The sequence below is a fragment of the Chironomus tepperi genome, unplaced genomic scaffold (assembly GCF_022539635.2).
Source record: "Chironomus tepperi strain 1889 unplaced genomic scaffold, CSIRO-AGI_Ctep_v1 contig_177, whole genome shotgun sequence".
NCBI lineage: Eukaryota > Metazoa > Arthropoda > Insecta > Diptera > Chironomidae > Chironomus > Chironomus tepperi.
The window spans coordinates 1,958,216-1,982,155 of NW_027226299.1; the positions used below are offsets into that span (position 1 = coordinate 1,958,216).

Below are 23,940 nucleotides of genomic sequence, written 5' to 3' on the forward strand. Positions count from 1 at the left end.
TAGGATAAAGAAGAAAAGGAAATGAAGTGAATAAAAGAAAGTTGAGATATATCAGTATTTAACATATTCAGACACGTTTCAACATAATTCTTTTCATTCAAGAGCTGATACGCGATAAGAATGGAACTTTTCTTCTTGTTGAATTGAGAAAAATAAGAAAAAGTTTCAATCTTCCTTTAAAAAAAAGCTTATTGAGCTAAACTTTCTCGTGCTGGTGAATGAATAAAAACTTTTTTTCTCATTTTTTAAGGTAAATAAAACAATTTCTCAGTCATTTCACTTACCACAACATCATAACTCTCGATTCGTGCCATGATGCCTTTCAGTCGCTCATTCTCTTGTCTTGTTGTCAGATGTGAATTAACGCTGCAAACAAATTCATCTACCGAGTGTATCTATGGTTGAGAAAAATAATAATAAATAAATAAATAGTTTATGTTTTTCAACGAGAAAATTGAGATTGAAAAGAGGGAGATAAGGATGTTTTATGACTTTCTCTTCTACATTTTTTTACTCTATGTTTCTCTTTTTATATTTAACGATTCAATTAAGATGAAAAAGAAACATGCTGATGACAATTTGATACGTTTATGATGGCTTATTTTTTGATGGCGTTTGTGCTACACAGAGAAAAATTTTTCAATTAAAATGTGACAACGGCTTTCCACTCACAAACGAATGAAAGGAACTGGCTAGCTCTGAAAAGTAGAAAAATGCAGCTTACTGCAGATTCTTGAGATCTTTAAAAATGCAAGTCAAGTATGAAAGAAAAATTTTTATACTTATTATGCTAATGCTGCATTTTTGAATGAGACATTTTAAATATGCATATCATGACTTATTGCTTTTAAAGGATGTCTGCTTTTAATCCTTCTAAGGTTTTGAAACCTTTCATGAATCCGGTTGATTTAGGGTTTATGATCATAGCCGGATCATATCCTAAATTTTTATAAAACATTCCTCAATAATGCCTGAAACCTTCACTTGTAAACAACTGTTGTTTACTATATTCATCGATCTTAATTCCTCAATCTGCTAATTTGAGTAAAATACATTCCGTCATGTTCAAATAAATCAACATGACCTAAAGTTCCCTCTTATAATTCATCAATAATGCAATTTGTAAAGAGATTGAAACTCATTCATGTACGAAATCTAACAAATCATTGAACATTTGCCAGCAGTACCAATATCACTTCTAAGTTTATTCAAATGAATATCAACATCAGCATAAAACGGAACACGTTAAAAAGGAAATGATTTTAACCGATTGCAAGTTTATACAGATGCAGAAAGTTCAAATGAATGATTTTTCAATAGATTTTATTTTTTCAATCTGCATTTCATTTTGTGGCTTACGTGAGTAAATGCATACGTATACACCATAATAAAGAAAACCTCAATGTTGAAATTTCTCTTTTGAAATTTGCTTTCAATGATTTTTTATTATGGTGAAGAATTTTATGCTTGTTTGCATACTGTAGCATTTGCATAGAGGATAAATTCGCATAAAAAATATGATTTTTTTTCTCTGTCAAATCTGTCGATTTGTATGGAAAATTAAACATTTTATATTTTTATGATGATGTATAAGCCATATGGAATGATATAGAAGTGAAATTGAAAGGTGTGGATGAGTTCTGTCTACATATAAAATTCATTGGACATAAAAATTGTCTAGTGAATCATAGAAATATTTTATTCATATTACTGAAGTGTCTACAAAGCTTTTAATATATCGTGCATGTTTTGCCACTTTTGAGCTTAAAATGGATTTTTGAGAGGTTCCAATCCCTTGGAAAATGTGAGAAAAACTCAATCATTTCCATATTCTTCATAAATAAATATTTGCACAAATACATCAGGAAAATTTTCTCTAATGTGCATTTTTAAATCGATCAATATATTTATGCATTGACAGTTACATGCTAAAGCTTGCTAAATGCTGTCACCTCAGCTTATTATAACATTTCAGTCAATGCAATCAAAAAAGGAATTTTCATCTTCATCGTCGTGTAGAATATTTCGTCTATTTTATTTTTTCCATAGAAAATCATTGTATGCATGACTTCATTGTGTAAATAGATTAAAGCTTGGTTGAATGATGCTTTTAAAACACATCGTGTTTGCTCATTTGTAGTCATGATGTGCTATTCAATCGCTTTGACATGGTATGAATTTAGCATGTAAAGAAAAGGGATTAGCAGAGTTTTGAGTAGGGTTAATAGACTTAATTTGATCTGCCTGTCTATGATAAATCATGTATGATAATTGGCTTAAGGGAGTTTATAGGAATATGTTGATTTTAAAGCATTAAAAAAATCTATGTTATAAAGCGCTTATGTTCTCCCATCTCTAAACTTTTCTCCAATTTATTCACTCTTATTCCTCGTTCAAGCTTTATCTCCCACTAACAAATCACAATGCTACATTTACATAAGCATTTTTCTACTGAATAATGTCATTTCAACCAGAAAAAGTCATGATGCACTTCCTCGTAGCTAACAAATTGTTTTATCAGCTAATGTTGACGGAGTAGAGAGCGAACAAATGAACAATAAGTAAAACATCTGTATGATAACTTACCATATTATCCATTATTTCCGCTTCAGTCTCTTCCGTTAGATGCTTTCGTATGGCAGACAATAGTAAATTATATTTGGTCAATCGTTGCATTGGACGAACGAGAATATCAGCAAGTCGCAGTCTATAGAATGAAAAAAATAAAAATAAAATATTCAGTAAATCAATTTGCGGGTAAATTTAGTTTACAACCACACAGTTGACAAATGCAGGAGCAAATCCGAAAAATTAAATTAATCTGAATAATTCATTGAAATTGGTAGTAATTTTACACCTGATAGCTATTAAAATTCAATTTGCAAACATGCATTTTGTGGTGGTTAAACGTATTTAATGAAAACCTACCTATTACATTCTTTCTGTGCTTCACACCATGCTAAGTATGAGGTAAAAAGTGCATTGTTTCGATTCAAGTCCTTACAATAATTCTGACATAGCACTTGCTCTGCACAATACTTTGTGTATGGCTCAAAAATGCAAGCAAAATTTGTGAAGCCTTGTTGAAAATAATCGATGCACATTAAGTGTCCGGTTAGCATGCTGTGTTTGACCTAAATTATTTATAGATACATATTTGCTGTTAGTTGAACATGTATATATGTTTTAATGGGTATATCTACGAGATTCTGATGGGGTTGTTGTTTGATTTCGAGATATTTGCTCCTCAATTTGTGCAGCATGAGCATTATTTTTACCTCTGGGGATGTATTTTCAATTTTGAATATTTCTGATTTGTAAATCTCTGGTTGACTGTTTTGACACTTATCAATTAAAATGACTGCCATGCTTTTATAAACCATCAATTTCTCGTAGACTTACCCATAAACAAGTGAATGAGAGACTGTCTTCCTAGAAAGGCCTCGAGACTTGACAAATTTATTAGCTTTTGCACTTAGTTTTATTTATTTAGAAGAATTTTTAAGGAAATGCCAGTGGAAAACATAAAAAAATATTACGATGGTCATGTATTTATATAGTCATGTTATCTAACTAGGAAGTCGGCCCATTTGCCTCAATCATAAATTTTTCCTCGTTTTATTTCCGAAAAAATGTTAAAAGAAAAGAAGGAAAAATTTAAGGAGACATATCAAATGGCGTTGAATGTATGAAGCAGCCATAGGAAACAAGAAGAACAATAAGGTCACTCACCATTGGATATAAATAAAGCGACCACAATTTTAGATTCGCATCAACAATATCACGAATGTTGGAGAAAAGTTTATGTTGATCGATATCCTTAAGTAGATTTTCAGATTGAATTCCCTCCAAACACGAAAGAAAAAGCTGCGAGTGAGGAAGAAATAAATAAGAAATACATTAGAAAAGTAAAGTAAAAATTACAAATCATTATGTCTGACATTATTTTCAACAATCATTATTGCTCGTTATTCGATTCAATTAGCTTTTGTGTTATTGTGCTTTAAGGCTGCCTTTTCAGATTTTTAATCTTGAGGCAAGAACAAATTTCTTTATTATTATTTTGTATTTTCTTGGTAGATCCTTTTATTCCGTTGAGATTTTATCAATTTTCTTCTTAAATGTGTTGAGTGCTGGAGGCAATTTAAGACAAAAAGGCAATAAATATTCTACAAAGTTTATTAAGAATTAAGTTGAATTTGTTTTGAATATAAATTGTATTTAAATAGAGTCGATTTATGTGGAGCAATAGATTAGTCAGTTATAGGACATTTCTAAGCATTTAATAGCTCTTAATTGACCTTATTAATGTTATCAATAGGACGAATTAATCAATGAGTTTATAAAGCTTCTTAAGAATTTGAAAATACCAAATACTACTGCTGTTGCCAACCAATCTCACTACAAATCACAACTCAAGATCAAAATCTTAATGTTGTCAACAAATTTAAGCATTTTGTGACCATTCATACGTTCTCAATAGCTTTAATTCGTATCATAAGCTCTATAATTTGGATAATAGAAAGTACAGCAAAAGGGCATAAAGCACGATTATTATTCTTTTCCCCGCGAAATCGATTATTTCCTCAATTCTCATGCTCTTAATATTCAAACATAAATTTTCATTTTGGTTGGCAGTAATTGAATTTTTATCGATTTTGTTTGCTATTTTCTTCTTATCATTTGCTGAATCTGAGTCGTGTAGTGCTATGTTTAAGAGTTCGCTTAGAATTTGTTTACTTTTTGCATGATTACGGTTGAATAAATTTGATTAATTGATGAAATTTGTGAGCTCGTAAATTGAATTAAAGGAGCACTTTTTGGACTCTAATTCTCAAACTTTAATTTGATAAACATCTAGTCAAGTAGTTTTCAAAGTCTATTGGACTGAAAAATCTTGGGAAAATCAAAAACTTAATGTATTACAATCGTAATTCCGAATGACATGTAAACACGTGCTCGGAGCCTTTTGTCATAAATGCTGTGTTTATTCATCATGTAAAATTCCTAATTTATGCTTCAAAATGAAACTAATATGAAAGCGCTTGAAAACTATTTTAATTAAAACATTTGCTTGTTCACTTTTTGACATGAGGAATGTTTGAGTAGCTATAAATGTAAATATGTAGAAGATTATGTGCTTTTTTAAGTATGATGTATGTGGAATTCATTCAATGACTAGGTTGTGTACATGGGATTTGTTCAAATTTCAACATTATTATGCTCATTTATTCATGCGACTCTGAATTGCTCTTGACGAAATTTATGGTAAAATTTGAAGCCAATGAAGATTGTATTCCTAGAAATATAGTCTAAAATTTTTGTGGATAGCTACGAAACTTTTTGACACAAAAATATTCCGTATAATAAATTAATCAGAAACACTTTCGAAGATACTTAATTTTGTGATTAACGAGACATGAAGCATCTATAAAATGATAATAATCAGTCGGTAAATGAAGCCAAAAAACCGCAGACTTTCTTAACTTTTGTTTTCTTGTGGTATTTGTTGCTTCATACTTAGACATCAAGTGGATTTGCCAAAGTTTAAAACTTTAATCTAGATAAGTTATGTCTCATCACCTAACTTGAATTACATTCTTGATTGTCTGCATGAACTAGTATGAACTACTTAAAGATCTCATTGGCAAAGAAAACAAAACTTGAAGTACTTAACTTTTCCTTTAAATACCAAGGAAGTAAAGAATCTGACAGAAAAAACAACATGAAGAAGAATAAGTAAAGAAATTGTTGACATCGGGTGACGAGAGTACAAGAGACACGTGTCTTTTTATTTTCATATGTACGTCACAGCCAAATTTTCGACACCAGTCAGATCAAATGCTATAATAAAATCGTATGTAAATATATACATATTGCATATCATCGCAAATCAATCAATGTTCGACACGAATATTAAGTAAATATTTCAAATTTTGGTTGACAGGAAGGATGAAAAGCTTTCTTATGTATAGGCGGTATATTGTCTAGGATGTTTGTAGCATGTGAGTGACGAAGCGAAGAAAATTTTTTTTATTAAAATTGCATTTCAAAATGGTGTGGGCTTGTCTAATCTTGACGTAAAATATGAGCATATATCCATTATTATTTTGGACACATAATTCACGTTGCACTACTCATATTCAATATTTTATGCATAATCGATCTATTTTTGAACTCAAAATTTAATTTCATAAAAGTTTTGAAAAACAGTGCCTCTGGAAACTCTCAACGGCTTCGATGTATCCAAAAATAATTTATTCAGTTTTATTTACATCATGAAATGTGCTTTGCATACATAACACACATGTTACGGTAATATGATAAGAATATCATAATAATAACGGAGTATGATGTTTCGCATAACTTGAATTGTACACAATAAATTTGATTTGTGTACATACATACATGCATTTACTTTTTGTGTTCACTTACAGTTGTCATAATAAATTTAATTCTGCATTTATTTATAAATCTTCTCATATTCATAAGGAAACAATCTACTTACATCAGTTACAGTTTGTATAGCATGAATATAATCCACTTCTGTTGCCACTAATTCCCAAATTGCTGATTGTATTTTTGTTTCAATTTCACTAATATCACATGGATTGACGAAATCTCTCCACGACTGTGGTAATCCATACAATGCCTCGAGCGCTTCATCTGAGTATTCGGAATTTATATAGGAAGACTTTGATTTTGGAACGCCGTTTTTTGTGTACGTATTAAGAAGTTCACAGAGTTGATTTTGTTGTGGATTCTAAATAGAAATTAGAAGACAATTTAAGAATAAATGCGGGCTCAGTCAACAGCCATCACAAAGCTCAAATCAAATTTCCACAAACCTTAACACCAAACAATTGCAAAGACCATAATCTCTGTTTTGTTTGTTTTGTTACTTTTGTTGTATCGTTCGTCTCAAGACACTCCTCAGTCGATACAGAACTAAACAATCGACTTGTCGTCGTTCGATATCCTACAGAATTCGCTTTCTTCAGCACATAATGACCAGATTTCTTTTGTACATTTTCCTTTTCCGTAACAAGCAACGAATGTCCAGCAAGAATGCCAATGTCCGTATTTACATGAAGTGGACCAAAATATTGTGGTATGCCTATGAATGGATAAAGAATGAAAAAGATGTGTAAAGATCATAAATATCAGGTGTGGGTCACATTTGTTGAAAAGATATGTATGGTTGGAAAAAAGGGTTAACAATGTGGATACTCATTATATTTGACCATATAATAATCAAATACATTACATATTCATACATCCATCGCTATGAATATAATCTAAGAGGCACAAAAAAAAGGTTTAAAGTATATTGTAATAAACTTGATAATCCTTACCCAATTCGTTTGAATTATTCATGCCATAATCTATCACACTTATCCGTGAAAAGCTCAAGCTTCGCTGAATCATTGCCTGACGCAGTGAATCTCTGTGTTTATGTGTTTGAAATCCATAAATTTTCATTCATTTTCATGAATGGATTGTTGGATATAAAAAGAAGGAATGGATGAAAAATTGAGTAAAATTAGAGAGGTTCAGGTAGAGAAAAAAAAAGTATATTTAATAAATCTTTCAGTGCTTTAATTACTCTCAACTAAATACACTCATTTCCTATTTTTCTTTTTCGAAATTTATGGCCTACTTTAACTACTTATGCTGAAAGGAAATGTATAACTTACCCAAGAGCAATGCCTTTTGTAGCTGCTATAAATATTTCATCCTTATCTTTAAATCCATTCTCTGTATCAAAGCACACGGAAAAGTACTCTGAACTTGACACCTAAGCGTATACGAAGAGAAAAAGAGAATAAAATATGAAATAAAATTAAAAGCTTTTCTTTGCCGTTTTCGAAATTATAAAAATAAAGTTTTTTTTTCCATTTCCACTAGGGAATGACTCAAATTAAAAAGGGATTATTTATACAAGCGAGAGTAAAAAAATATTTTCACCGTTAATACATAATTAATTTTATTACTGAATTTTATTTTTAACTTTTCGTCCTGCTTCATTTAATTCAGTATTTTTCCTTCCTCGGTATATGGCTGAGACATATAGTATGGAATTTCACATGCATTATATATCAGACGGTTTAATTAGAATGAACGTTTTTTAAATTGAATTATTTTGCGGAATGAAATTTCTTCGGTGTGAAAAAATATTTTTCATGGGTTTTGCATGTCTCGGAACGTTAATTTACATGGATATTTGAATATTTTTATGCTTCATATATCACCTACTAAGTGGCAATAAAAGTTTCGTGCACTTTTCCTCAAGAAATGTGAGAAATGGAAATTATTGGGAAGTTAGAGACATAGCATGAACAATTTTTTGAAAATTATTGGCATCTCTTCTGAATTTATGACAAAAATGATTCAAACCCTTGTACACTCATTCCTTTAATAAACCTAACTCCGCAGCTTTATTTCCTTATCTACATTAAGCGCACATTTCCAGAATAATGAGAGTAGTACGTCCTGTATCTCATTTTTAACATGGCAAGTTACACATTTTAAAAGGGTTAAAAGGTAGATTAAATATATCATTTTCCAGAAAAGGTCAGGTGGCTAGAGGTTAAGTGCACAGTGAAGTTGAAAGCATGATAAGCCGTAAGAACAACCACTTTTCAGTTGATTTAGAATCTGCCAATTCATATTCTTGCGAAAAGGTTGACATTTTTCATCCTGAGACGATGTTGAAATATTTATTTAATGTATGAACTTTCGGACGAGACATGAATGCATAAGCATTACTGTAATTTGTTGAGGATTTTTCAGAAGATTCTCTCATTATTGTCTGTACAACCACTTAAAGTTCATAAAAAGTTTTATTGTAAACATTTATTTTTTATTGTATAAATGCAGGAAGTGGTGTTTACATGTTAACATATTACGGCAGTGGTGGGCAACCTGTGTGTCGCGGCACAAAAGTGCCATGAGCCGTGTTCAGTTTCATTCTAGACCTACCACCAGCATCTGCTGTGGTACAAAAAAGGTTGCCCACCACTGTATTAAGGTAACCATAGTAATTCATCATAATTACTTCATTAATACAGAGATTTTATACAAATAAATAAAATAAACAGTAACAAATGTTTGTGTAAAATTAAAATTTTCAAATCTAAAAATTCAATTACGAAATGGAAATCAGAAAATTTGTTAAAAAATATTTTAAAAACCAAAAGAGCTCAGAGATTTTTCTCTGAATAAATTTGTATGCAAAAATTGTAGAAAAAAATTTATTCAAAAACAGAAAAAAGTTTCTAAGTACGAAAAAAATAAATATAAATAGCTTTATTTGTAAATATAAATTTCTGAATGTAACATTTTGTAGTCTATCTCTATCATCATCTATAGGAAGATGGAAAAAAAGGAGAAATAAAATGTTTATTTTCCTTTGTGGAAGCAAATTCACAATTTGCAAATACAAGAAATGTAGATGAAGAGGATAAGAAGAATGTTAACTGTGGTAAGGAGAACAAGATTTACAGTTACATAAAACAGTGAATTTAGCAAGTAAAAAAGAACAGAATTGAAGGTTTTTTAAAGGATGTCTTTGAATTTTGAAGAATTTTCCAAAAATTTCAAGGTTCAAGCTAATTCTTGGAAGATCTTTTAGAAAGACTAAAGCTTACTCAATTAAGTAATTGAATTCTTCAAACTAAGACAGAAAAGCTTTGTCCATAAACTTTTCTCCTTTATTTTAGCAAAAGACATCACAAATCTTGCCTGCTTTGAGTCTTTCAGCCCTTCTAAGAATAAACAGTCAAGCAAAAGCATTTTCTTTGTTCGATTCAACAACTGCCCTTGACTGTAGAAACAAAATATGTCATTCCAAACTAGACGAATAAGAAGGTAAATGCTCAGACAGTTACATCACGAGCATTTTACAATATAAACAAAATTACAGAGAAAGAAAACAGAAATTTAATTCTAATTTTTCTAGATTAAATATTAAAATCATGACAAGAAGAAAAAAAAATATAGCTCAAGAAGACTGCCAAGAACAGCACTGGAAAAAATAACATAAATGATAATCTGTGTAAAGAAGCTTTCCTTCTTTTACTTTGAACTCAAACGGATTATAACAATCTAGAAAGCTTCCGTTTCTCATTTTCTCGTTCATAAACCATGCAACATAAGCAAATAACATCGATTCTTGTGTATACAGCAATTTAGCTATTCAACTACTCACTTGACTCCTTGCAAGAATCGGTTTTCGATTATAATCACGATGTAGGAATGATGATGATTTCTTTTTAATATTTGTAGACGATGATGATGATTTCATTGGACTTTCACTATGTGACGAGCTTATGGCGGGAAGATTTGTTGTGATTGTACTATCATGACGTGAAATTGGTGCATCATTAACGATACAATTAGTGCTAGCAGATTCATTTTGATGACAATTTAATGCGGTCATAAATTTAGTATTTTGACCTGCCTTATCTGCCTGACTATTACTTGATGTTCCATTTTCGAGGTTGCCATTAGTATTCTATTAACGTTTATGAACGTGAGACGGTCGGTATGAAAGTTCATGAACGAAAATGTTATTTTTATTGTCATAGACGACCAAAGTGTTGTAATAATAGTAAACATAAAATTATGTTCAGAGTATTATTTTCAATTTTTATTTCATTTAATGTATTTTTATCGACGTCGTTGGTCATTCCAATTCGTTAGCAAGGTAGGAATAAAAAGTTAAAACAGAAATAAAAGGTGAATTTGAGGCAAAAATGCGCAATTTATGAAATAATGGTGATTTATGCAAGAATTATTGATCAAATTATTTTATTTTTGTACGATTTCATGATGATTTATGATTTAATGGAAGTTGTGACGCAGTTGTTGGTTTGGGATGACTGATGAAGCAAATTCAAAAGATCAGTCATGTAACTCAATAAGAAATTTTCTTCGAATGTTCTTCAATCTTATTGAATTATGGGAAATACGATTTATGCAAAGCCTGCATATTCCCTGAACTTTTTAAAAAACGCTCAATACTTCCTATTTACAGAACTTTTTTTTCTACGAAAATGGAATTATTTTTAGATATACGTTTTTCTCAATGAACAACTTTATTGCTTACGGCTATATAAAAATATCGAAAAATAAATTTAATTTAAGACGTAAAAATTCTTGAGTAGCAAGAAAATTTTAATAAATTCTACGAAAAGTTCAGAGCATGTTTATAGTATGACGTAAATTCTTGCCCAAATCAGACCAATCTTTAACAAGATTTATCCTTAAAATACTCTCATAGAAAGCCCAAAACTTCAATTGATTTACTTCATATCATTTTCTGTCATAATCATCATCTCAGCAACAACAACAAAAAAAAAAGGACTATTCATAAAGATAAAGGTAAATCTCCTCATCAAGTGAATAAAGAATGTGATCCGATTGAAAACGAACGATGCAAACAAAAGGAGGAAGAAGAAATCTCATAAAATATCTCATCATGATGATAGGAGTGGATTAAGAATGATGAAGGCTTTTCTTTTCGCATTTATTTTCAGTCTTGGATGAACACAAGAAATATTACTTTTGTTGCTTATGCTTACCTTGTACGGAATATCGTTTGATGAAATATTTATTTGCGGTTGGATGCGGTCCAGATGAGTTAAACTTTTCGATTTCAACTGTAAATGAAATTAAGTTAATATTCATGAATAAATATTATGAATGGAATTGTTTACTTAGATTAAAAAATATATTCAACTCAATTCAGTTTGTGCATACAGATAAGGAATGAAACTTATAATTAAATTAATTAATTCAGGAAATGAATAAGAATAGTGAATAATGTCAATTATGCTTTGTAGTGCTCTAAAAGGAAGTTGCATTTATGATATTGAAAGTTTATCATCGCTGCGAGATGAGCAGAAAGGATAATGATGTTAAGAGTACAAAGTTGCTTGCTCGGAGCTTTTCATTTGAAAATTTTTCATTCCACTTGAGTTGCTTAATTCAAATCTTAACAAAAGGTTCAACATTTATAAGATGCACAGAGATAGACAATAAGCAGTGATGAATACTCTCTTGCAGATGGATGACATTTTACTTAAATAAATTAGCAAAATTTATTTAAATTTGACCTTTTTTGTGAATTTTCAATGTGACGATCTAGATATAGTTGCCTTACGAAAATATTCATTGAGTTGATTTGACTAAGGTACAGCTGCTGTGAGGGTTTCATAAATCTTGAATGTCCTTCAATACATTCTCAGAATCCATTTTGTGGAATAGTAATTAACTTTTCTTATTCTTAGAAAATCCATTCTGTCTCCAACATTTCAAATGTTTTTCACACTTAAAATGCACAGCAAGTCATATTGTGAAGTATTGCAAATGTTTTCTCAATGTGGCTACTCAACGTGATTGCTAAAAGCTTATTACATTAATAATTCCAAAGATAGTCTAGTCACTTGACAATTTTCACACCAGAGAAATCTCATGATAGCTTCTTGGAAATTGATTGCTATTTTTTTCTGGCCATTGTGTAACAACATTAATAGCTACAATAATATATTTTCATGTTAAATTGTCAGAAATAGAATTTATTGTACAAGTTCAAATCAAATTACAGCCAATTACCAACATTTGGTCATGGTGATTGATATAGATGAGAAAATTTTATTTTGATTTATGTAATGGATATTTTTGGATGATCAAATGACAGCGCAACATGACTCTAGTGTCTTATATGCTAGCAGTTATGTGACTGCTGCTATGAAACTTTTATAAAAGCAATAAATTTTCAAAGAATAACTTTTGAGTAGCTCAGATATAGAAATGAAATATTTCCTGTTGATTCAACCTTAAAATTGAATTTCCTGACAGAATCATCTAGAAAGGAAATGCCATGAGCTTCAAATTCAAAGGATTCAATTCTTAGAATTTTAATTTTAGTTCCTGAATTTTGCACTGACCAAGCAAAAATATGCTTTGAAATAACTCTATTAAAATATTTACATTTAATCTTTCTTAACCTGCACAAGTTAATTCCACAAAATATGTTTTTCAATTCGCGTCATGTAGATAAGAGGATTAAGAAGTTTCCATTAGAACTGAAGACACAAAAATTTAAATTTTCTCGTTTTTTACAAGGTAAATTACAGCTGATAAGAAAAATTCTTCGCTTGCTGCTTTTCATCCTTCCGTTCATCCGTAAAAAAAGCTCATAATAAGCAATAAGCATTGCCAATGATAAGTGTCTGTGAAAAGTCCATAAATAATGGATGAATGAAAAAAAATCGATAGCTTTCCACAGAGAAAATAAAATCATTGACTTCAAGATTGAAAGGAAGGAAAAGAGAAAATTCTTTCTCCACACATCTTCAAAGCTGTTGTGTGCGACAAACAGAATAAAAAAAATGTTTTAAGCTCTTTAAGTCACTTTGCATAAGCTACTAATGTTGTTTTTATCATCACTGCTATTTCAGTCATCTATCCATTCACGAAGAAATTGATTATATGGAGAAATTGCTACAAGTTCATGACTACCGCAGGAAATTTTCGAAAGATTGAGGGTTTCATTGGGGAAATTAGGAATATTGAAACAGTCTTAAAGGATTACCAAACATTTTTCATTACTAACACCCAAGAAAATTTTGAAAATCATCCCAAAAAGCACATCTGTCTAAAAATATTACTTCCTTCATCAATTCCTTTGAATATTAAATTTTATACTCAAAAAACGGTAGATATGCGGCTGTCATGTAAAGCTTTCCATAGCTTACACATTAAATCACACGTCTATCTTAATATAATATATTAAATTCCCATTTCTCTATAAATAAATACACAAAACCATAGGGAAAATATTGTCTCATGTTAATCCCCACGGGAGGAAGCGAATATGTGAAAAGGAAATTTCTTAAAATAAAAAATAAATAGTTGAAATGTTGGAAAAGTTTTTCCAAGTATTGAGAAAATTCTTTTCTTTTTCTTCTCTTCCGCTACAAGCTTCCTTAAGGCATGGATAGCAATAGCTGTAGTTTGAATTGAATTTATTAAAGATGTACAAAAAAACTTCTTTTTCCTCGAGGTTTGCCTTTTGAATTTGCTACATTTGCTACGTTTTGGTGAATTGAAATAACGAATAAATCAGTTTGAAAGGTACTTGAAAAATGAACGTGACGACGCATTCGTTGGGATGGAATTTACTACAACTGAATTTGGATTAATAGGAGAGTGTTGATGCTTGAATAACTAGGTCATTGATGATAGAACTTTATTGCATTTGGGAAGGTTTTTGAATTTATATTTAAAGAGGTCGTCTTCCATTGCCTTCAAAATTAAGGGAGGATCGATAAAACACCGAGCGACACAAATGAAGGAAACTTCGTCAACCATTTGGAGGCGTCATCCGTCTGGTGTTAATAAAAGAGATTTAGAGAAGCCTTAAAAGCTTCTTGGTAGACCTTTCTTCATTTGTGCCGCTCGGGACAGTTAGAGACCATTGCTCTCGAAACTTTTTAAATTTGTATCCATTTACACAGATCATAAATTCATGAAAACAAGAAAACAATGAAATGCTAGACAAAAAGTCAAGTTCAGAAACAAAAAGCCTTTTAAAATAAAAAGAGTCTGAAAATCTGTTAAAAACGTGCCTGACATGACTTTTTTGTACAAAAATTCACGGGTGTATTTAAACATCCTACGTACAACACGAGAGCATGAATTATGAAAAGGTACATAATGTGAATTAACAGTTTTTAACCTTTAATTATTTGGAGTGGCAGTAAAAATGCTGGAAATTAATTACATGAAGAACACTAAATGTTTCTTCTCAAAAAAAGTTTTCATTTCAAATCTTAATCAATTTACACTGAAAGTTATTCGGTTTATGGTTTCGTACCTTTTTTTCGCTGTGTTATGAAATTTTCGTAAATTGATGATAGTTGGAACCTTTCTCAACAATTTTGCCTTACTCACTTATCACTTAACGAATCGAAATTCACAGCTGCTCTACGGTAGAAAAATTTCTTAACCTTACGGACGAACAGCTGTACGTCTCATAAATATTTGAAGAAAAATCCATTTCGGAAGTAAAAATTCTCTTCTTGTGCCAAAACGTGAATCGTTAAAAGGAAATGATTGAATTAAAATCAAAATATTTTACTAACTTTACCTTGACTAGCTATTGATCGGTGAAAAATTGAATTATAAAACTTAAAGTTTTTGAAGTGATTTTTCTTGCGGATCATATCTTGTTTTGGGAATAAAGGAAAATCAATAATGCACGTGTTGTGCTCACGTTCAAGTTTTTAGATCTTTTTTCCGAGACATTTGAGAATGTTTTAAAAATTGATTGGAATGAAATTTGAAACTTTTCAACTTGTTGTTCAACATCCATAATAAATTGAGTAGCTGGCAGTTATTTTGCAGTATGAAATACAAGACATTTGATATTACAATCGGGAGCGAGTGGGTTGAAAGCATATAATCGTAATGATGGTTACAATCAAAATTGAAAATTTCAAAAAGCCACCCAAAAATATCTAAACCATGTCAACAAAATTTGCAAATTGAGCAGATAATACAGCGAAGCACATCCAAAATTCCCAGAAATGTCCATCAAAAATAGCTGAAAACATCATCCTTGTTAACATTTCTCTCTTCTTATTCAAACAACAAAACTTGAAGAGATTCTACAACATTTTATCGAAACGGCGGAAAAAGTACACAAAATAAAATAATAAGAAGTGTATGGAAAGTATGGATTCATATCTAAAGCTATTTATAAATTCTGCAAACATCTCGAATTTTTTATTTAATTTTGACACAAAAACGAAAAGACGAAAAAATGTAATTGAATTATAATGTATTGAGATCAGTGAGATGGCAATCTGGAGAATTTATTTTCAGGTTTCAGTTCCTTTTGGAAGTGTTAGTCAGGGAGTGGAAATTCTTTTATTTAATTTCTAAAAATATCAAATTCTAAATCCTGTTCAGAATATTTTTGAAGCAATGCTTTAAGTTCAAAATTTTTAAAGCAACGCTTTTAGTTTCAAACAATAAAAATTAAAATTTTGAATACAAAATGTAAAGCTACGCTTCAATTACAAAAATTTTAGAAGCATCGCTTCAAGTTCAAAATTCAAACCTGAAAATTATGCAACCCTTATTAAAAATTGTGCAAAAAAGGCAACAAAAAAGAAAGAAAGTAAAGCCTCAAAAATTCTACAGAATACAAATTGATACGTCTTTGTGTCACAATCGAATATACTTACTTGAAATAATTTATTCGTAGGCGGTGAGACGACCAAACAAATTTTCATTGTCGGCGAGGCGTTTGAGAATTTCTCTCGCTTATTTTTCAGCGCTTGTTCATCTTGCTGATTTAAATTATCATCGTTTTCCTTCATCATCGTGCCATGCTCGATTGTTGTTGTCGTCGTAACTTCATCGGACAGAAAAAGAAGCTCTGAATCATTTGAATCATGGATATTGAAGAAATTATCCAATTTATTTCCATCATTACCACTTATGTCGTTCGTAATTGAATCAAAATTATCATTCAAAAATGGATTATTGCTATTGAATACAATTTGACCGCCACAAATGCTATTTGAAATGATTTGTTGTTGCTGCTGCTGATGCTGATTCACAATTAAATTGAGGTTAAGCGATGACTGTGATACGGGTGATGATTGATGATAAATGTCAGTTGATTTCGTATTATAAACATTTGAGCTGTTATTAAATTCATCATTATAATTGAATGGCGATAAATTCTTCTCAATAATTTGCTGTTGATGTTGTTGTTGATTCTTTAATGATAACGACGATGATGATGAATTAACATCATAACATCCAGGAAAATTGATAAGAAAATTATTGCTCATTTGGTCCTTCATTTCACTTGATATTGTGCTTGATGTCATAATGAATGGATGATTTAAATCTATCGATTTTGATATCTTTTGATGAAGTGCTGGAGATGACGTCGATGATGTATGATGTAAATCATCATCTTTACTATATTTTATCGTAATGCTTGGCTTACGATGTAATGCTATCGATGGGGATGAAGATGATGGCGGAAGTGTGGCGTTTGATGAAAATTGCTGATGCTGCGGCGATTCATTGTTGAACCAAATTTGTTGCTGTGGCGGAAATTGATCATTATAAGTTTTCGTCGGCGATGAGCGACTGTGATTTGTTGTTGGTTGAAATTGATTTGTATTAATGAAGACATTTGCTGATGCTGATAATAGTGATGGATTATAAAATGGATCAAAATCACATGGTGATAATTTCTCAGGACTTCTAATTAGCTTTCGATGCTTTTTTTCATTTCGTTGCTGTGGATTTTTCTCGTTCATTATCCTTTTCGCCAAAATTATTGAATATTTAAGACTTATTCCCCCCAGTTTTATGTGAACATTTAGGCCGTTTTATGTTTGATTGCCATTTGTTGACATTTTTTTTGTGTGTATTCTTCTTGCTCCCACTACGTGTGTATCTAATTATATTCTATAATTACACAATGAAAGTAACAGAAAAAGAAGAAAAAAATTGGTGAACGTGATAGATATCATGTAATTGAATCAACATTCATCGGTATATCGAGGCAATATCTCACGAAATGCATCTTAATTTCATATTATCGACAATGTCAAATTATTTGAGTGAACGTCAACTTTTTTTTCCATTTCCTTTAGCTTTTCTTTATGTCAAATTTACGCTTGGGAAAAATCGATTAATTTTCTTTCTCCTTCTCCTCCTCTCCTCATCATAATCAATATAACAAATAACGATAACGACAACATTTGATTCCGAGATACGTACGCACGTTTATTGTATACATAATGATGGGTAAATAATTATGTGCTCAATAGACTTTCTTCTACTCTTTATTGTCTACTTTTTAATTCAATTTGCTGATATTTTTAGCAATATGATAGGGTTGGGTATTCAAGTCAAAGGGATATGATATGAAAGTCTTCAAAAATTGAAGTTTTACTCTGAAATAAGAGATTTTTGATACTCATACTAGAGTATGGGTCAATTGATTTACTGTATGAAGAATTCATAAGTATGGGAGGTATAAATTGACCTCTGAACAACTTTAACCTCAAAATTCTACTTTCAAGACATCTTTATCGTTGAACTCTAGTTTCAAAGCATAAAATTCCAGTTTGAAGGCATCTAAACTACAAAAATCTAGTTTATACGCCTTTTAACCTCAAAACTCTAATTTGATTTCCATGTTGAGGTGTTGGAACTGTGCACAGCGTGTAAACAAACTCGTTCCAAAATTCATCAACCTAATGAAGAAGAAAGCAAACACCCCTTTATAAATTTTAAATGAGCTTTGAACATCTCAATTAATTTGAAAATCATGTGAATATTTTACATGCTTGAAATTCACGGCAATAAATTGGAGTAAATTTATTGAGTGTTATGTTAATTTATTTATTCAATTTCATTATTGTCGAATTCGAAATATCGATAATATTGAGATTTTAGAAGAATTCGAAATGAGGCGCACGACGAGGCTAATGAACCCATTCTGAACATTTTTTTATGCTCATTCAATTAATTTAAGTATTTACTTAAGTGAAATTGAGATTGGAAAAAGTTTTTTGTGAATTGAAAAGTAATCAGATTGTTTGGATGTATTGGTGCATTGAGAATGGAAGTTGTCATGATAATCAAGCATATTATTGGATTTTTAGTCGTGATTTATTAATGTAACGATATTCAGAATATCTAAAATTAGAAAATATTCCTTAGAAATATAAATTATTTCCAGGATTGTAAGGAAAATTAATCAGGTGTGCCTAATAACTCACTATTCTATGATTTATTCATCAATAGCATACATATTAACCACAATACATTAAGATATAGCTCATTAAGAAATTTGTCACCACAACCTGTGAACTAGGAAGTATCATAAATTATTTTGGATGAAGTGGACAGAATAAAGGCAATACTTGGTGTTTAATACGTGACGTCATCATGAGCATACTAATTAGTTCATCCAAACTTTTTTCTGCTAACATTAAATTATTGATTTGGGATTTTCGATAAATTTCCACTTGAATAATTTGTCAGGAAATTAGTAAACATTATGGGCAACATTAAGGACGATAACAAAAGCAATTCGTCGAAGTGAACTTTAGTATTTCCTGGGAATGTGTTGGAGTAGAATGATAAATGTTTCAGGAATTGTTTGAACAATAAATTGAGTAAATGGACAAAGTTTTAGAAAAGTGAGGAGAGTTTGAATGATGTTGGGATGTATTGTTATTCAGTTGGACCTTTTTGGGTTTTTTCAAATGTCAAATATAATAAAATGTTGAATTTACTGTACAATTCTATTAATAAGTCTCCTAAAAATCAATTCCTACAAAGCAATCCTCTTAAATCCTAGCACCCAAGCTTTCTTGACTTCTGACCCCTCCTTCAACATTCTAATCAAGCTTATTATCTGACAAAAATAGAAAATTATTTCGGCAAAATCTCATCATCTATTATTATTATCATTGTGATCAGACAATAAAAATTCTCAACCATAAAAAATCCCCTTTAATTAAATTTCTATCTTCTTATGAGAATTTGGCTCTTTCCGACATTCATTTCCCCTCCCTAGAAACGTAAATAAATGTTTATTGCTTGTTCGATCTCTTGTTGTTGCGATGGATTTGAAAGTTAGTTGTAATAAAAATCGTGCCTTTTATTCACTTGACTCGCATGAGATTGTTGTTTTTTCATTTTAATCCTCACTTTTAAGGCAGAAAATTTTCACTTTACTCTTTCACTTTTTACTGCTTCTGAAATGGTAGGATTACAATATGATACGGTTTTATGGAGTTTGTTTATGGTAAGGTGTATTATTTGAGGATTTTTGGGAATTTCGAGTTGGGTTTTTGATGATTCAAGGGAATATAGCTTTTTTTCTGACAAAAACCTGTCAATTTACTGTTGATGTGTACGCATTTCATCATCAGTGTCCAATTTCAAGCCTCTAGGGACTTGGTGAATCAAGATACCTAATACTTAATGTATTTCTCAGTAAATCTCTTCACTCACTTAAATTCATTATTTCAATGACGTAAGAAGGTAGGCATAAAAAGGAAATCGAATACAAAAATAACATTTTGTTCATAATAGTCAAATAAAAAGAGACTCTACAATTGAGAAAATAGATATTAAAATGTATGCTGAAGTGAAAAGAAGACACGGAACGAATGATAAAATCTTGATAATAAATTAAATTTATTTCTCTCTTTTTTGTCTGTCGTATTGTCGTTATATCAATTGATATAGAACAACTTTACTCCTCTTGCTGCAATAATGAAAAAGATAAATACGGAACCCAAATGAATACCTACTCCATGTCGACTTTTTTTTTGTTTCTGACTAGATAAATGAATTTAGTTATTTCGTAGATTTACACTTATTATTGTATCTACTGTCTCATGGAAATTAGTTTCTATTTGTGAGGATTTCCGGACAAATCAACAGAAAAAAGAATAGGTAGAGGAAAGCCTCTGAGACATGAAATAAAACGACTAATCCTCCTGGCATGATTGATGAATTGTCGACATATACGACATTTGTGTCCGAGAAGTTTTTTTATATCTGTTTCCCAAATTAATTTCGATAATGCAATTTATTGTGTCCTATATTTGGCTTTGTATGGTCAATGATTCCTTAAATCAATGAAGTGATGTTATCATTTGGTAGGAAATGGATGTGTAGATATCGTATAGCCAGAGATGGTAAATTATATTTATTTCGTTAAGCATACGCAATGTTTGAAGCTATTTGTAGATTTCTTAAGCCTTACCAATTCTGGCTGCCAGAAAATGTTTGAATGTAACTTAATACTACACATTCTAGTTGATTTATTGCTAACAAATCGAGATAATGTGAAATTAGGTCATGTATTAGATTCGGGGATGTAATTGCTAGAATTTTCGATCAAACAGTAAGTTGTGGGATATTATTGATCAGAATAGACACGTACGAAATTTTGGTAGCCACATAAAATCAAACCATTATAAATATAGCATTGAGATTCCTTTATAGTTGCTCATAATAATCCACAAAATGAAGCAATCTTCACTACCCCATTCATCGTATTCATCAAAAACCACTTGAATATACTTCAGAAAAATTGAACTTATTTAAAATACTAACAGTGTAACGCCTCAAGACAACCCTCAAGAATCCATTTCATACTTTTACATGAATGCATCCATATACTCATATATGTCCTTATAACACAAAAAATAAGTTGCTACCATAAGCATCAATATCGTCATTATAATCCTTTTTCATTTTCACAATAACTACATATTTCAACCATAGTATGTATATGTATATAGCTCCATCGAGCGTGAACATAAACCAAATTGAGCTTTTTTTCTCTTTCACGGTATGTTGCCTGAATGAAACGATATGTTATTGAAAATTGTATAGTTGAGGGTGATATATTACAGTTGAAAAATAAAAATCGGTAAAATGAGAGCAAAAGAGGAGAACAAAAAATTGAAAAAATAATTTTTTCATTCAATGTAGTATTTTTCAATGAATAAAGAAGAGAAATGATTTTATATATGAACTGGTTCATAAACTAGTCAATAAATCATATTTGTAACGTAGCACAAAATGTTGCATATTCACTTATTTGTTGGGAAAGTTTGGGAAACTTTTGAGAGTTGAGTTGAAAAGCGTAGTTTTTTGGATGTGGTTTAAAATTTGGTTTTGGTCTGAATTTCCAGCATTAAACTATCGAAACCATGATCCGATGTGCAGCTAAGACCACTACAACATGATTTTCATCTGACTTTACTGCTAGCCATATCACAAAGTTTGGACAAATTATCCGTTTTGGCTTCTAACTGACTTATTCGTAGAACTTTTCTAAGCTATAGTCTAATTCTAACAGACAAAATGCCCTCCCATATCACCCAATTCTATCTCTAATAAAGTCCAACTTCATAAACAACTCGAATATGAAAAGAAAATTCATTCTCATTCACTCTCAATGTACAGGATCTATACCAGATCCTATCATATCGTCTCATAAATCGGTACACAATAACGATTCAAATTCAATTTACAACATATAAAGCACAACTTTTTTATTTAATAAAACTGTATTAAAATCAATATTTTTTTGGTGTGTTCCTCTCAATTTTCCAGTTCGAGGATGAAGCGGGCTTTCTTTTATGAACTCTTCACAATTGTGAATACATTTGCGTCTATTGAAAGAGTTTGGAACAGGAGTGTATTATTTTGGGTACAGTGTCTTCTCGGCTACACTCCTGCATCGAGATTCTTATTTTCTAATTCTATGGATGTCTATGGAAAATAAAATGAATAAGAAAAGCATCAAACTTATACTTATAAATTTATGATGTTTATCAATAGAGCCTTTATCGTAAATTTCAATGCGAAAAAGTACCAATGGGAATTTGATAGCTTTTTTTGCGGTAATACTATTTTTATATCTTTTTACCTTCTAACCAATAGGTAAAAATTCAAACACACCTTTGCCTCGATTCCACTTTTATTTTTATTTTTTTCTTCTTTTTTTGGTTTTCGTGCAGCGTAAGAAAATGGATAGAAAAAGGCATTGAATGGGGTGAACGAAGGCATTAGAAAACAGAAATCGATGGATAGAGGAGAAAGTTATTGATAGAGAGTTAGAACATGGAATAATGAGTATGGATGTTGTGAGAGTGCTTGAGGAATTACGCGCATTTTTTGTGGATGTACTTTGATCACAATTGTGAATACATTTGCGTCTTTGAAAGAGTTTGGAACAGGAGTGTGGTACAGGTCAACCTCGAGATTCTTATTTTCTTTCTATGGATGTCTATGGAAAATAAAATGAATAAGAAAAGCACACCTTGTTTATCAATAGAGCCTTTATGTAAATTTCAATGCGAAAAAGTACCAATGGGAATTTGATAGCTCGTAATACTATTTTTATATCTTTTTATAACCGTAAAAATTCAAACACACCTTTGCCTCGATTCCACTTTTATTTTTTTTTCCTCCTTTTTTTTGGTTTTCGTGCAGCGTAAGAAAATGGATAGAAAAAGGCATTGAATGGGGTGAACGAAGGCATTAGAAAACAAAAATCGATGGATAGAGGAGAAAGTTATTGATAGAGAGTTAGAACATGGAATAATGAGTATGGATGTTGTGAGAGTGCTTAAGGAATTACCGCGGCACTTTGAAATTGTCCAATCTGTTATTTCTCATGCTTTAAAGGCTATCGACTAAAACAAGCTCTTAATTGAGTAATTTTGGTACTTTGCCTTAGTGTTATTTCATGAAGATATCCTAGACATTCCTTATAAATACCATAAAAACCTCTAAACATCCAACACCATCAGCATGATAAATCTCTAAATATTTAAACACATTCACCAATATGCATCAAATGACCAGTAATTTATTTACACAATTTGCTCATATCTCATAGCAATGTTATTCTATTTCCATTGAATATCCACACTCATAAAACATCAAAAACCCGAGTCTGTTCCCCAACATCCATTAAGCAAGTAAATTCAAATAAACATCCAATGTGTATGGCAACAAACTTTTTCTTTCTTATTTTTAAAAAAATTGTGGCTTAAAAGAAAGGAACAGAAAAAATTTTATTCATGCACAAACAGAAACGAGATCAGCTTACAATGTGCAATTCTCAAGAGACTCCACAGAACGAGAATAAATGCCTCAATATCCACAAGAAGGAATTTATCGGCGAGAAATGGAAATGAATTGAATTTTTTGTTTCTGCAGTGACTAAACTGCAATGTTTATTGACTTTTCTGATTAATTGAAGCTTTTCCGTTCTCATGAATTTTAATTTGCTTATTGGTATTTCCAATGTTCGTTCCGTTTTTGTGTAAATAAATTCGATTGAAATTCAAAAGA

At 30.8% G+C, this 23,940-nt stretch overlaps 1 protein-coding gene across 10 annotated transcripts in view; it reads right to left on the minus strand.

Moving 5' to 3' along the window:
- The window catches only part of LOC139089379 (rhoGEF domain-containing protein gxcJ-like), a 78,413-nt gene that overhangs the window by 7,684 nt on the left and 46,789 nt on the right, over positions 1 to 23,940 (minus strand). For 6 of the 10 annotated variants that reach the window (XM_070638905.1, XM_070638906.1, XM_070638903.1 and 3 more), the window contains exons 5-14: positions 11,586 to 11,663; positions 10,211 to 10,516; positions 7,698 to 7,798; positions 7,356 to 7,447; positions 6,849 to 7,117; positions 6,509 to 6,763; positions 3,733 to 3,867; positions 2,929 to 3,134; positions 2,587 to 2,707; positions 285 to 395 (exon numbers count right to left, since the gene is read on the minus strand). In XM_070638905.1, the coding sequence (XP_070495006.1) occupies positions 285 to 395; positions 2,587 to 2,707; positions 2,929 to 3,134; positions 3,733 to 3,867; positions 6,509 to 6,763; positions 6,849 to 7,117; positions 7,356 to 7,447; positions 7,698 to 7,798; positions 10,211 to 10,516; positions 11,586 to 11,663 (1,674 nt within the window). Of the gene's footprint in view, positions 1 to 284; positions 396 to 2,586; positions 2,708 to 2,928; positions 3,135 to 3,732; positions 3,868 to 6,508; positions 6,764 to 6,848; positions 7,118 to 7,355; positions 7,448 to 7,697; positions 7,799 to 10,210; positions 10,517 to 11,585; positions 11,664 to 16,259; positions 17,506 to 23,940 lie in introns of all 10 variants that reach the window. The other 4 variants (XM_070638912.1, XM_070638911.1, XM_070638913.1 and 1 more) reach the window with 3 other exon arrangements.